Source organism: Berghia stephanieae, chromosome 10 (assembly GCF_034508935.2).
Source record: "Berghia stephanieae isolate SIO BIC M18660-M18661 chromosome 10, UCSD_Bste_1.3, whole genome shotgun sequence".
In the NCBI taxonomy this organism is placed as follows: Eukaryota; Metazoa; Mollusca; class Gastropoda; order Nudibranchia; family Aeolidiidae; genus Berghia; species Berghia stephanieae.
The window spans coordinates 29,261,168-29,275,062 of NC_088369.1; the positions used below are offsets into that span (position 1 = coordinate 29,261,168).

Here is a 13,895-nt window from a genome sequence, read left to right on the forward strand (position 1 = left end):
ACCCAATCACTGCTGGATGGACAGGGGGTTTAGAAAAAAAAAAATCAACTGCACCCGGAATCGATCTCGGTCACTTTACGTGTGAAGCGAGTGCTCTACCAACTGAGCTATCGGGACCCTAACAAAAAAGTGTCTGTGTATAACCAACGGTGATTACAGACAGACACTATCTGGCTTTAATCGTCCATTGTTGTTGACAGACGTTGTCTGCTAATAATCGTTATTGACTGGCATGTCAGTGAAGAACGTTGAACAGAACATTAGCCTTATTCTGTCTAAATTAGCCTGTCAGTAACTTTTATTTTTTGGTGATTGAACATCTAGAAAGCAAGAAAGAAAATTCCAGTATTCTTGCTTCATTTGAAAAGATTTGTTTTGATCAGTATTGATTTTATTACCAAGAGAATTTAAATTATTGTGTTTGGCATTTCATCATATTTTTGTATGTTTTGTTAACTTCTTTTATTTTCACTTCTTTGACTCTTTGTTACAGACTCGTATGATGAACCAGAAGAGACTAAAACTTGAGCCAGCTGTAGTTGCCAATGCCACAGGCCCTGCACAACCAGCTGTTATCTACAAATCAGCCTTAGATGTTGTTGTACGGGTATGGACTATCTGTTTTAAATCTTTATACTGGTGACTCCTTTGTTTAAGTTGATATACAATTAATTGAGCAAAGTAGATTTTTTAAACATCAATTTACTCCAAACAAAGTTATTCTGTCCCAGAGTTTAAAACATTTTTTGTTGGGTTTTCTATTTTAAAAAAATAATTTTTGGTGTGTTTTTTGGGGGGCCAAATTCTTTATTTTTCTAGTAATTTTTTTTTTTTTTTAAAATACGAAATATGCAATTGTTAGAACAATGTAGTCCTGGTATTCAATCACCGAGTACCCACTTGCAAGTTACAATCTTATGAATTGGGAACTTTCTTTACAGATCCCAGTATTTAGTCTAGTATCCAGTATTCTTAATATTCTTTATTTAGTTAACTTCAATGGAAACAGACTCTCATATAATGAGAATCTTTTGTTTTATTTAAGGAACTGTGTTTTCAGTCCACCGGAAATATAAATATTTAAAAAGGACCAATTATCGATAATGAGAACATTGATACTGAACCTATTGTAGGTTAGGCATCATCAGAAGTGGACAAGCATAACATTTATGACAATTAGAGGGCTTAATAATATCATTTACAGCGTTTTATTTACTCGCGAAAAGTCTTGATTGAGAGTTGTTCGAAATCGGGAGCCTGAAATAGACAAATTCTTACCACATGGTTGCCAGATAGCCATTGGCCTGGCCAAAATTGGCCACACAGAGAATAATGTTTCTATAATTAATTTAAAATTAACATTTATATCTATTTTTAATGTTTCCTAGTCCGTTAGAATTTTTATGATTATCAAAACCGATGAGTTTTCCAAGGAGATCAGAGTTTTAGTATTGTTTGCCTAAGCAAGGTTCTATTTGGTCACTTTTCACATCGATCACTGGCCTCGAGCACGCCCGTGTCCTCCCTGGGCAAAAAATTCTTAATTTTCAAGTTCAAGACGTTGACGCCATTCCTGGTGACTCTAGAAGTTTGATCGACCTTTATTTTTAGTATATTTATTTACTTTTACTCACTTTTAAGATTATTATTTTAATTTATAACACAGCGAGACGTCAAAATGTATTGCCTTGTGTATTTCTTGTACGTAGCAATATGAATCCGGAGAAAAACGAAACAAAAACGAACAAACAAAACAAAACCAACCAAAATAAAAAAAAAGTTTAAAAGATAAAAAAAAAAAAGAAAAAGAGAGAACAACTTTATAGTTATAGGGTCTTGAATGTGTTTAAGGGAGCTTCAGAGAGAGAAGGGGGGTGGGAGAGATTAGATAGAGAGAGATAGAGTATAGATAGATAGATAGAGAGAGAGAGAGAGAGAGAGAGAGAGAGAGAGAGAGAGAGAGAGAGAGAGAGAGAGAGAGAGAGAGAGAGAGATGGAGGTTAAGGACTGCTTTGTAGCTACTTGCACTCGATTTTTATTTTGGTTCCTATCCTTATTTATAAGGTTACAGCTTGGAACATTTGGTGTAGACAATATCGGCGTGAGCAGAATGGAAGATGACTTTACATTCTTTTAAGGACTTTTTTGTTTTTAAAGGTTTGATGGCGCTTATAAAACATCGAGGTCATTTTAGGGCGAGTAGAGAGGAATAAATGGGATACCAGTCAAAAAAATGTATAGTTTTACAAGACATGATAGACGATAAACAATAGACCAGCCCTACAATTCAAAGAACAAGGATTGATTTTGAAAGAAAAGGATCTTGGAAGGAAGAAGACAAGGTCAAGACTGCCCGTGGCGGAAGAGAAGAGGGGGAGGCCTCGAAGCACAGCCGTACTCGAGGCCAGTGATCGATGTGAAAAGTGACAAAATAGAACCTTACTTGGGCAAGTAATACTAAAACTCTGATCTCCTTGGGAAATGAATTGGTATTGATAATCACAAAAAAATTCCAAAGGACTAGGAAAAATAAAAAATAGATATAAATGTTAATTTTGAATTAATTCTAGAAACATTATTCTGTGTGTGGCCAATTTTGGCCAAATTGGCCAGGCCAATGGCTATCTCGCAGACACGGTAAGAATCTCGTCAATGTTTGATAAATTGGTTTCGAGAATTGAGATCTATTTCAGGCACCCGGTTTCGAACAACTCTCAATAAGATTTTCCGAGAATAAATAGAACTCTGTAAATGATATTATTAAGCCGTTGGATTGCTACAAATTTTATGCCTGTGCATTTCTGATGATGCCTATAATAGGCTCAGTATCAAAGTCGTCACTATCGATTAAGGTAAGTATGGACGATAATTGTCAAATTGTCATAAATGTTATGATTGTCCACTTCTGATGATGCCTAACCTACAATAGGCTCAGTATCAATGTTGTCATTATCGATTAAATATAGACGATAATTGGTCCTTTTAAAATAATTTTATTTCCGGTGGACTAAATACACAGCTGTGTTTTCAGTCCACTGGTGGAAATTAAAAAGACTGTTAAACATTAAGAAATCATGATGTACAATATATTGTTCTCCTTAATGAATCTACTATGCCAATCTGACTGACATATATTGAGGTGAAAAGTGACCTCCACTATCTCGCCACCTCCCGTAGTCTGTGGTTTGTTTTTAAAATTTTGATTAAAATGTGCTTTATTGCAAAGTTATTTTCCAACAAGATATGAAGTGAGTAGAAAAGTGCCAGAAGACAATAGAGAATAAAAATTTTTATTCTCTATTGTCTTCTGGCACTTTTCTACTCACTTCATATCTTGTTGTTACCAACATAAGTGCCTGCTCCACTCACTTTTCTGAATTAGAGATTCACCCCATACACCGGAGCATACTCAATGTCTCAATCGTTTCTATGTTATATGTTTGTGATGAGAATATTGGCTATTAAGCTTAACTGCTGGTCAAAATTACTTTGCGATGGTGGCGAACGAATCGGCGATCTCAAGAAGTGGGTGAGAGAGGGATCTAGAAATGACTTTGGGTTTGAAATGAATATTTTTGTGTTCGTGGATAGCTCACACGGTAGAGCCACGCTCTCACCTGCCAGGCGGAGTTGTCGTACCAATAAGGTCGCAGGTTCAAACCCCACCACCGCCGCGAAAAAAAAAAAAAAAAAAAAAAAAAATTTTTATTCTCTATTGTCTTCTGGCACTTTTCTACTCACTTCATATCTTGTTGTTACCAACATAAGTGCCTGCTCCACTCACTTTTCTGAATTAAAGTTATTTTCCCCATTGCTTACAATTTCCTTTCAGACGGTGAGGACAGAAGGTTTTATGGCATTGTACAAAGGATTTATACCTAACTGGTTACGTTTGGGACCTTGGAATATCATTGTATCCTTGAATTAGTCATAGAAATGTTCATGGATTATTCATTCTGTTCATGGTTTTTGATTTTGATTTTGTTTCTTTTTGTCTTTTGGGTTGTATTTTGGTTTTTAATTATTTTTTAAAAATGCATGTTTTTATGCGGAAAGTACTTTACTATTGACTAGTGCCATATCCAAAGGGTGGCAAGTAATTGATATTGAGAGTTTCACGCTATGGAAATTGGAATGAACTCCCATCTCCATGATCCAGGCCTGTAAATTCTCAGCCATTTGGCTGATTTCAGACTTTTGCATGATTTTCCAGAAACAGACTTTTAATCTCAGCCTTGATACCTATTTTTGTTATTTTGAACGCAAAACAAACGAATCCCCCCCCCCCCCTCCCCCTCCCCCCACCCCCGTTTAGTTCTCATCTTATTTCGTTTTATTTTCTCTCTATTGTTCTTTATTATAATATATTGCCATACGTCATATCGGGAAAACCCGAAAATAAGTTAATTTCGTTCCCTGGATTTTACAGTTCGTGATCTCGTGCTGAACCACGGAAGCTGATCTACTGGTCTGAAATCGGCTAATATTTTATTATAGTTATAGAGTGGCTGATTTCGCTGGGATTTCAGCCACTGTGACTTCCCCAGGCCATAACCCGACTCGGCCAAGGTTGCGCATTGAATCATGGGACGGTGTGAAAGTGAGAGTTGCGGTTCCGGTAAAACTTTGTTTACAAACATTTCCAAGTAATCCTGCCCAGTTTTTGACTTTATCCATCTTTGATGATCAGAATTTCATTCTAAAGGAGTAAGCTCACAACTATATCGTTCTATTATCTTACAATTTTCAAGCGTTCATACATTGATACGATCTTTATTCATTAAAATGCCTGAGACTTTCGTCGACCGCAATGCCGATATTAAGGCAATCGACGCGTCTGGATTTTATGTTACGTTTTTTTTTGTTTTTTGTTTTTTTTGGGGGGCGGGGGGGGGGGGGGGGGGCGGGGGGCGGGGGGGGGGGGGGGGGGGGGGGGGGGCATGCGAACATAGAACATATGGCTGACATTTTTCAGCCTTTTCGCAAATTGTGCATTTACAGGCCTGATGATCTCAATGGCTCTGAAGGACAACTTTTTAAAAAAATCTTTATGAAACTTCTCCAGTTTTTACATATATTTCAAATTGACATTGCACTTGATTCAGTAAAAATCAGACAATAATTACTGACTTTGGTGATGAAAAATGACTTTGATGACAATTTTTATAAACACAAACATTTAAAAAAATGATTTTTGTGGGTCGATTTCATCCGTCTTGGTATCAATTGTATTGTAATGCTGAGATAGGTGCTTAAGACTCGAAATTATTACTTTATATTACGCAACATTAAGAAGAATATTTGGAGAATGTAATACCCTCTTTGTTCCACCAATATAAATATCTTGCCGACAATTAAGTCAAGCTTTCCAGAATCTCCGTCCAAAGTGAAGATGTGATAGCCAGTCAAAGTATTACACTGTTGTAATCAGGCCTGTAAATTCTCAGGCAATTGCCTGAAATCAGACAAATCATTATTCTCTATCTCAGGGGACATACTATCAGACAAAAATATTCTTTTCATGTTTGCTAGAAAGGGTACAGTCTAATCTGAGCCTAAAAAGCGGAAGTAAGACAACTATCCCCTTCTGGGTGGGGATCCTGACCTCCCATAGTGGGCAGGGGGGTACATACTGTGTCTTCTATCCCCTTATATCTGTTTTCCAACATGCTTTCTGTCTTTGTCTTGGAATGAGATTACTTGGTTTTGTCCTGGCCCTGGCTGTAGTCCTAGCTGGGAGGGAAACAGTCAGATGCATAATTTTTGTTTTGGGAGATGATATTTTTTTCCTTGTAAATCATCTCTCTGTTATGTATTATTGTATTTGTTATTTTTAATGTATAATGCAAGCATTTGAGTGTATTCTTCTTTGTTGGATTTTGTGCTTGTGTCTGGATGAGACTTATAGGTGATCTCAAACTAAGTACATTGGTGGTATGCTCTTGGAATCTACATCTGATCCCTATTTGTTCCCAGTTCCCCTTTGTCTTACTTTTTCTTGGGTGCTTTAATTGTAATTCTAGAACTTTTTACTATCCCATTTTCTTCCTTTTTACTGGCGCTGATATAACCTAAATGTGTTGCAAGCGCCGTAAAACCCTTAAAAACAAATAAAACAAACAACTATCCCCTTCCCTTATGCTCAGACAGGCTGCTTGATTTGTGAGTACTATCAATGTTCTTTTAAAAGCACATTAGATTGATACATCTAACAGGATGTTTGACATCAATTACTGCTGAGGTCACCGATGATTAAAATAAATTTTAGGAAAAAACGAATTACTGGCCTTTGTAATGTATAAAACTCGATTCCTCTTATTGGGTTATTTATTTATTACTCTTAGCTTTTGCATTCAGAAAAATAGGTTGAAAAGGTTTTACGGGTAAATTTGATTTTAAAAATTGCTTTTACTTACTTAAGCTTTTTTTTAGCAACTCTTTTATTTATTGGCTGATTTCTTGGTTTTTGTAGCATTTTTTATTTCTCAATGAGATGAGATTGGTGATATACTTTGTGTATTTAAAAAGTAACTGAAAAAAAAATGGCCTTTTTTTACCTCTATGCCTTGCCTTTCTAATGAAATCATAAGGTCAGAGAGGGTGTCTCAACTTTGAGACGGTCATCATGAAAATCTTCGTCCAAAAACTCAGGGAATGAACTGTTAGCTGTTGATATGTAAGCTTTCAGAATGACCAATGATTGAAGGGTCAAGAATCTAAGGCAATAATAGTTCTTGTTTAAAAACCTCAAGAACTCATGAGAGTTGAAATTATTCCTGGGTGGGGCTTAGTCATGAGTGACCGTTGAGCAGCTGTAGATCTTAAATAAGAAGCTTAGATCATCTTGTCATCAAAGGTTGTCTGCATGATAGACATGGCCATATAGGTAAGTCGTTATCTTCTTTCCCCACATTTATCTGATCACGAAAGGGATGTGCCTTAAGGAAGTCTCAAACCTGCAAACTGATATTATGAAATGTGCTTATCAGGAATTCAGAGGGGAAAGGACATAGAAAATGTTAATAGGAAAGGGTTAAATGAATTGTAACAACCACAATGTCACCAACCAACCAACAAACAAACAAACAACCCCCCCCCCCTCCTCCTCTCCCCAGCAAAAACAGATTCATTAAAAAAAAAAAATTAAATTATGCTTAGGTAACTATCGTTAACTGTACATTGCCAAAAGCAAAAAGGTTTAGCATCATTTCTGGATATAGATATAATAATCATGTGCTGTTTATTTCATGACCCTTCATGAAGAAGAATAAAAACTTGTGTAAGACTGAAACATGTTCATAACAGAATTCGGTTCCATCTTACACAGTTTGGACTTGATATGTGGACGTATGTATATCTTTATTTTGGGACATGTATAAGTATGTGTGTGTGCGTGTGTATGCCAATTCTTAGAATGGTTGGTTTACATCATTGAATTTTGTGCGCTATTATTATAACTGGGTGGGGTTCCTAACCTCCCATAGTGGGCAGGGGGGGTACATACTGTGTCATCTATCCCCTTATATCTGTTTTCCAACATGCTTTCTGTCTTTGTCTTGGAATGAGATTACTTAGTTTTGTTCTAACCCTGGCCGGAGTCTTAGCTGGGAGGGAAACAATCAAATGCATAGTTATTGTAATCTGTGTACATAGAAATGAAAAAAATAAGCAAAATTCGTCATTTAATACCGAAGCATATAGCGGAACTTTTAATTAATTCCCTTGTTTTATCTAAATTGGGCTATTGTAACTCCCTTTAGGTGAATTTAGCTAAAGACAAATGAGTAAACTTCAAGTTGCTCAAAATAACGCAGCCAGACTTATTGTGCGCAATAACCAAAAATACCCGTCAGCAACTCTTCTTCCCCATGATTTACATTGGCTTCCTGTGGAAAAAAGAGTTGCCTGTAAGATTTGTACTGTTGTCTACAAATCCTTGAGCACCAACAGTCCCTCCTATATTAAAGACCTTCTAAACATATATGTCCCAAATAGAAACTTGAGGTCAAGCAATGACCAATCAATCCTTGTCAAACTTAAACCATTGCGTAAAATAGGTGAACAGTCTTTTCAATTTTCGGCCCCCCATTTTTGGAACTCTCCCATCACACTTGAGATGCTAGGATTCGTTGACAACTTCCAAATCTCGCTTAAAGTTTTATCTTTTTACGTCATAATGTTGCAATACTTTTATCATATTCTGTTTTTGTTAAATTTAATTCGTATCACATTTCTGTCAAACCTGTCAATATGTTTTATTTTATATCACTGTAAAGTGCTTAGAGCCTGTGACAACGGGGTAAAGCGCTATATAAATGCCATTTATTATTATTATTATTATTATTTTTATTATTATTATTATTATTATTATTATTATTATTATTATTATTACTATTATTATTATGATTGTTTTGTATTATTGTATTTGTTATTTTGAATGTATAATGTAAGCATTTTAGTGTATTCCTCTTTGATGGATTTTGTGCTTGTGTCCGGATGAGACTTATAGGTGATCTCAAACTAAGTACATATTATTATTATTATTATTACTACTACTATTATCCACGAAAGCTTCAGATGATAGAAAAGTGCAATTTTTATTTTTTTGACAGCCAATTATTTTATTTTGAGTTTTCGCTAAAATGTATGCTTGTCACTGTTTTATTGTTATTATATTTTTGTCCTTAACTTGTGACAAGTTTTTCATGACATATGAACAACTGAAAAAGATTTACTAGAGCCAATGAAGGTGTGGCAGTTGATATCCAATTCTGATGAGATGCTAAGATGGTGCTGATACCAAATTTTCATATCTTCAACTCCACAACTACAATCCTTTTGAAGGAGATAGTGGGTATATTTTTTTCATATGTGTACATAATTTTGGAATGATATTCAGCAATGCAAATTTATTTATTGTTACATTGGCAAATTTATAGTTTTATTTATTAAAATTTATTTGATTACAAAATAATTAATCCACAAACGTCTCTGATTTCATTGTCTATTAAGACCCTTCCTTGATATATAGAAAGGCTTAGTTTTTGACTAAATAACTGGAGATTACGAATTTCATCCACCATCATATCAACTGGGCAAGTCTTGTCAATGGAAGGGTGGTGAGTCCCATTTTTGTCACCTGATTTTGTTAAACATCCCAGTTATTTTTTTTTTTTTCAAAACTTATTTCATTTTTTTTATTGTGAATTAATGATGGTAACAGTTTTACATAAATCAATTTGAGGGTTTTCCAAAGTTCGTTATGTATATTGTGGGAACTGACGAGAGATGCCTTGATGACTAAGAATTAGAAGAGAAAACAGGCACTGATGACTAGTTTAGTCCCCTAAGTCACAAGGACTAGAGATGGACCGGCAAGCTTGAAAGAGTATGTAGATTAAAAAGTTAGTGTTATTTCCATGTTAAAACCACCTTCAAATATGTTCACATGTAATTTTTAGTGGGAATGAAGTATAAAAGAGATAGAGTGATTTTAGAGTTGAGGTGAGGATGGGTGCAATTGGTTGACACAGTAATTCAGGTTTACAAACCAGTATGGAACTGCCTATTTTAACAAGCAATTTTGTCCAAAATACGCAGCTATGAGAAAATATATAAAAATATGGAAAAATGAAATTGAGCAAAAAGTGGCCTTATCTATTGAAATTGTTCGGTTTTCTTGTGTTTTTGACACATACAAGGGCTGAAGGATGATGAATTTATGACAACAAAAAAGTCTTTAATTGGTATTCATTCCCTGCTCTTATTATTTCCTCACATAATCCATTCCTCAAGTCTTTACATTTGTTGATAAGTCAGCAATGCCATCATGCTTCTTGACATTAAATTATAGATTTTTTTTTAAAAGTATGGTGTATTCAGGGTCAAAATATGAAAAAAATGGAAGTCTCATATATGTATTGGTCCAAAAGTCTGGTACTGATGTGCAATCGCTAAAATGTCTAATGTCTGTAAGTGAGCAAAACGAAAGATTAGCAATGTTGGGTTTAAAAAATCATTTAATAGAATGGATCTTTCAGAGCATGCATTTAGAGATATTATTCAATGAAATAATTATATTTTTATCTAAATATATAGATATATTTAACCAATCATCTTTATATCTCCATTGAAATGCGTCACTTCTACGTGCTGACTTCATTGTGATCAGCAGTCACAAAGGTCAATTCAGATTGGATTGACCTTCCATCCAGACAGCAATTTGGTTGACGTAGTAAGGCCCTGAATATTAAATAATATTAAATGTTTTAATATTATTATTATATTAAATACCCTGCTTTATCTGCTCAATATATTTATTCTTTTATTGTTTTAGGCAAATACTTTTGTGTCGATTTTTTTTAATGATTTTTTTTTCTCTTTTGACTGTAAACATGTTTACAATGCTACTGTATGAAGGAAGAAAGGTATTTATTGTGAAATCCGTTTTTTGATGCAAGTGTTATATTTAGATGGTTTTAAGATAAACTGTTTTATCTTTTTTCCCCATTTCACAAGCCTTGTGATACCAGCCAATGATTTATGTTAATGTTAGTACGTAGTGAATATATATCATGACTTGGGATTAAATTGCCCTTTATTTGCAGCAATATGTAATATAATCTTTTAAGGTTGTATTTGCCCTCATGATGAGGTTGTTTTTGTTTTTTAAAAAGAATTTTTTTAATTATTCATTTAGATATATGTGTGTAAGTGTCAGGGATGCCCCTTTTCCCCTTAAAACCTTAAAAAGTTGTTTTTTAAAAAAAATCTTCCAGCTAAATTTGGTCGGTATTGGTGAGTTCATTTTTTTTAGAGATGAAAGTCTTGGTTGTTTAAAGGCAACAGTTAAGGGAAAGCTAGGTGGATATGCATCCTTTTCTTTGATTTCAGTGTGATACCATTTTGGTGAAGAGAAGCTTTGCACGATATATTTTCATATAATATGGTCTTAACAAGAAAACCTTTAAGCTTCTTTTACATTTTAGCAAAGGGCATCCCTGAAATGTGCATGAGTGTGTTTGTATGTGCAAAATTGTGTGGGTGTGTTTCCATCTGTCTGTCTGTCCATGTGTGTTTGTATATGTATATGTATGTTTGTTTATGTGTGTGTGGCAAAATTGGATTAATCTATTTGTTGACAACTGCATCATGTAATAGACATTTAATGATTACATGACTACAAGGGTCACTAGGTAAGTTTCCAGAATCACGTAGAGGCAGTACAGATAAATCTATAATTCTTTTTGCAAACCATGACGCATCCTTTGGTGGAAATTCCGGCAAATTTTCATTCATTTATGTTCACAATTTTGAGCACAATAAACAAATATGTGATATCATATCCCATTAAGTGTTTCAAAGACAATGGAGCTCAATAGACGTGATTTTTTAGCCATGATTTATTACGACCTTTAGAAGGGTTAAATGTATCAGTTTGTTATGAAACTTTTCACAATCTATTTTTTTGGAATCTGCTCCATCAAAATATCAAATTTATTTCTGGTTTGATGAATTTAAGAGAGGTAGGCAATCTCTTAAAGATGATGACTGTGAAGGTCGACCTGCTTGTGCTGCAATGGAAAAGTTAGTGTCTGCCACATAGGCTAGGGTGGCTAGCTTTTTTAATTTAAAAGAGTACATCGCCACAGAACTATTTCAAGGCAGACACACAATCACCTCAGATTGGTTTGTTAATCACTGCATCCGACAGTTTTAGAGAAGTGGAGAAAATGGCATCCAAAGACAGGCACACGAGGGTGTTGCTATGGCACCATGGCAACAATAGTGCTTGCACAGCCATTGCAACAGTGCAGTTATTAACTGAAAACAACGTTCAAATCCTAACCCATCCTCCTTATTCTCCCAACCTGGCCCCTTGAACATTTTTTTTTCCCATTTGTCAAAAAAAAAACTCAGTGGGATTAAATTTGTGACTCCTGACAGGCATTTAAAGATGAAATGAAAGTCACACCACCAGAAATGTGGCAAAACTACTTTGGTTCATTGTTTAAGAGGATAAAACTTTGCATCCATGATCAAGAAGAGAACTTTAAGAAGCTTTGAAAATTTGATGGTAATGCCATTATTCCTTATACCCGAGTCTGGAAACTTATCTAGTGACCTTCGTATATTTCCTTTTTGCTCTTTATGATAAAAATATTGATAAGAATTAATAAGACCAACTAACATTTTGCTTTAGATATTATTTTATTTCACCCATTCTAAATTTCAAAGTGCAATATGCAGAAATCATGAAAGGTTAGTTTATCCCCCTTTTTTTTCTCCCTTTTTTGTAAAAAAGTTGAGACCTGTAAAATCTGATAAAAAATTATGAAATAGTTTTTGGCGGTATTTTTTCTCATACTCATTTTTTATTTGGTCTCTATTTTGAAGTTTCCATTTTTTTTTTCTCTTGGATCAAATTAAATTTAGACTTGATAAACGTTAAGAAAAAGCAGTTATGATTAACAGATTAACATACTGCTCATTAAGTATGCATTTTATTCATATTTCAGTAAGTGGTATTTTCTATTCTTTTAGAATTGCAAATAGTTTATATCACATGATATTATCTTGGTATCCATATGAGTTTTACTTTTTAAGGAATTGGGGGGGGGGGGGGGGGGGGGGGGATTGGAGTACTTTGATTTTGTTTTAGTTTTAGTCCTTTTCTAGAGATATGTCAATCAAATCATACAATGTAAGTTAAATCTAAAGTGATTTGTAATAGTAATTTTTAGATTATGACTGAGAAATTCATTTTCTTCTTATTTTACATCATATATCGTGTCATTTTTATGCTTTGAATTTGATCGATCTCATCACTCTTGGGTTTTATTTTACCTGTTTTATTTGGAGTGAAATGTAAATTTTGTTCCTTGAAATTAATTGTCTCTGTATTGAAATCTTCAGCAATTTTGATGTCAAACTGTCTTTATTTATATGAGATTTTAATTGAAAAATCTTCAAAGAATTTTATAAATCATCTTGCATTATTGTACACAGAACAATATTCAGTATTTTATTTAGCTATAAAACCCTCCTTATAACAACAAATGACACTATGAAGTCATTGTGTAAACATGAAAATTAATAAAATACTTCCTATAATAGTGATGATCTCATTCGTTTACTTTAATCCTCTCCTTACCAAATACAAGAAAATTGTCACATTTGATATGTTACCTCCCTCATCCTTCTTTCTCATACTTATATTTCTTTTGTTCAACAAGACATTTGAAGATGTAGCTATTTATTTATATTGTTAACGCTATGTTGTAGACCTTGTCTTTTTTAACAAAATTATATGAGATTTGTCTGATTTGGTGAGGTCCACAGGTTTGCTATATCTTCTACTTCTTCTCATATCTTTTGCACTTTCTGTGTAGCTTTGTGTTCTTGTTCTGGAATGGTGTCACATGAGCTCTCGCTAGAGTCTTTATCTGAAAGGTAAACAATCTGATGGATTTATCTTTTCATTGAAGATGATAATTTTGCTTCAAGCTCTTTCATATTTTTCCTTGGGCACTGTTATAAACCCTCAATTTGCTAAATTTGGACAACATGAGTGATTCCTGTTGACATCAGACATTTGTTTGATGGATTATCAAACAATGCCACATGGGAGGGCTGTTTTAAAAAATATAATTTATTACAATTTTTTTTTTGGATAGGGGGAATCCTTTAGTGGTGTCAGTGTGGGACTTTTAAATGGTGTTAGACTGCTTCAAGGATATATCGCTCTGAGACCTACCTCCGATTTTTGTTGTCTTTCTTTTTTTTCTTTGGTGCTTGACAAGTAGATCTAAATCTTTTGACTATTCTATCTCACTTTCTATTTTTACCAGTGCATAAGTATGACAAGCATCATAAAACGTCTTACGATAAACAAA

The 13,895-nt window shown here is 34.2% G+C and overlaps 1 protein-coding gene across 4 annotated transcripts in view; it reads left to right on the forward strand.

Moving 5' to 3' along the window:
• LOC144980945 (kidney mitochondrial carrier protein 1-like) overlaps positions 1-11,871 on the forward strand; it is a 52,433-nt gene extending 40,562 nt beyond the window's left edge. For 3 of the 4 annotated variants that reach the window (XM_078928930.1, XM_078928929.1, XM_078928928.1), the window contains 3 exons: positions 494-607; positions 3,833-3,913; positions 8,700-8,868. In XM_078928930.1, coding sequence (XP_078785056.1) covers positions 494-607; positions 3,833-3,913; positions 8,700-8,738 — 234 coding nt within the window. In that variant the 3' untranslated portion in view covers positions 8,739-8,868. Of the gene's footprint in view, positions 1-493; positions 608-3,832; positions 3,914-8,699 lie in introns of all 4 variants that reach the window. The other variant, XM_078928926.1, reaches the window with a different exon arrangement.
• The last annotated feature ends 2,024 nt before the right edge of the window (positions 11,872-13,895 follow it).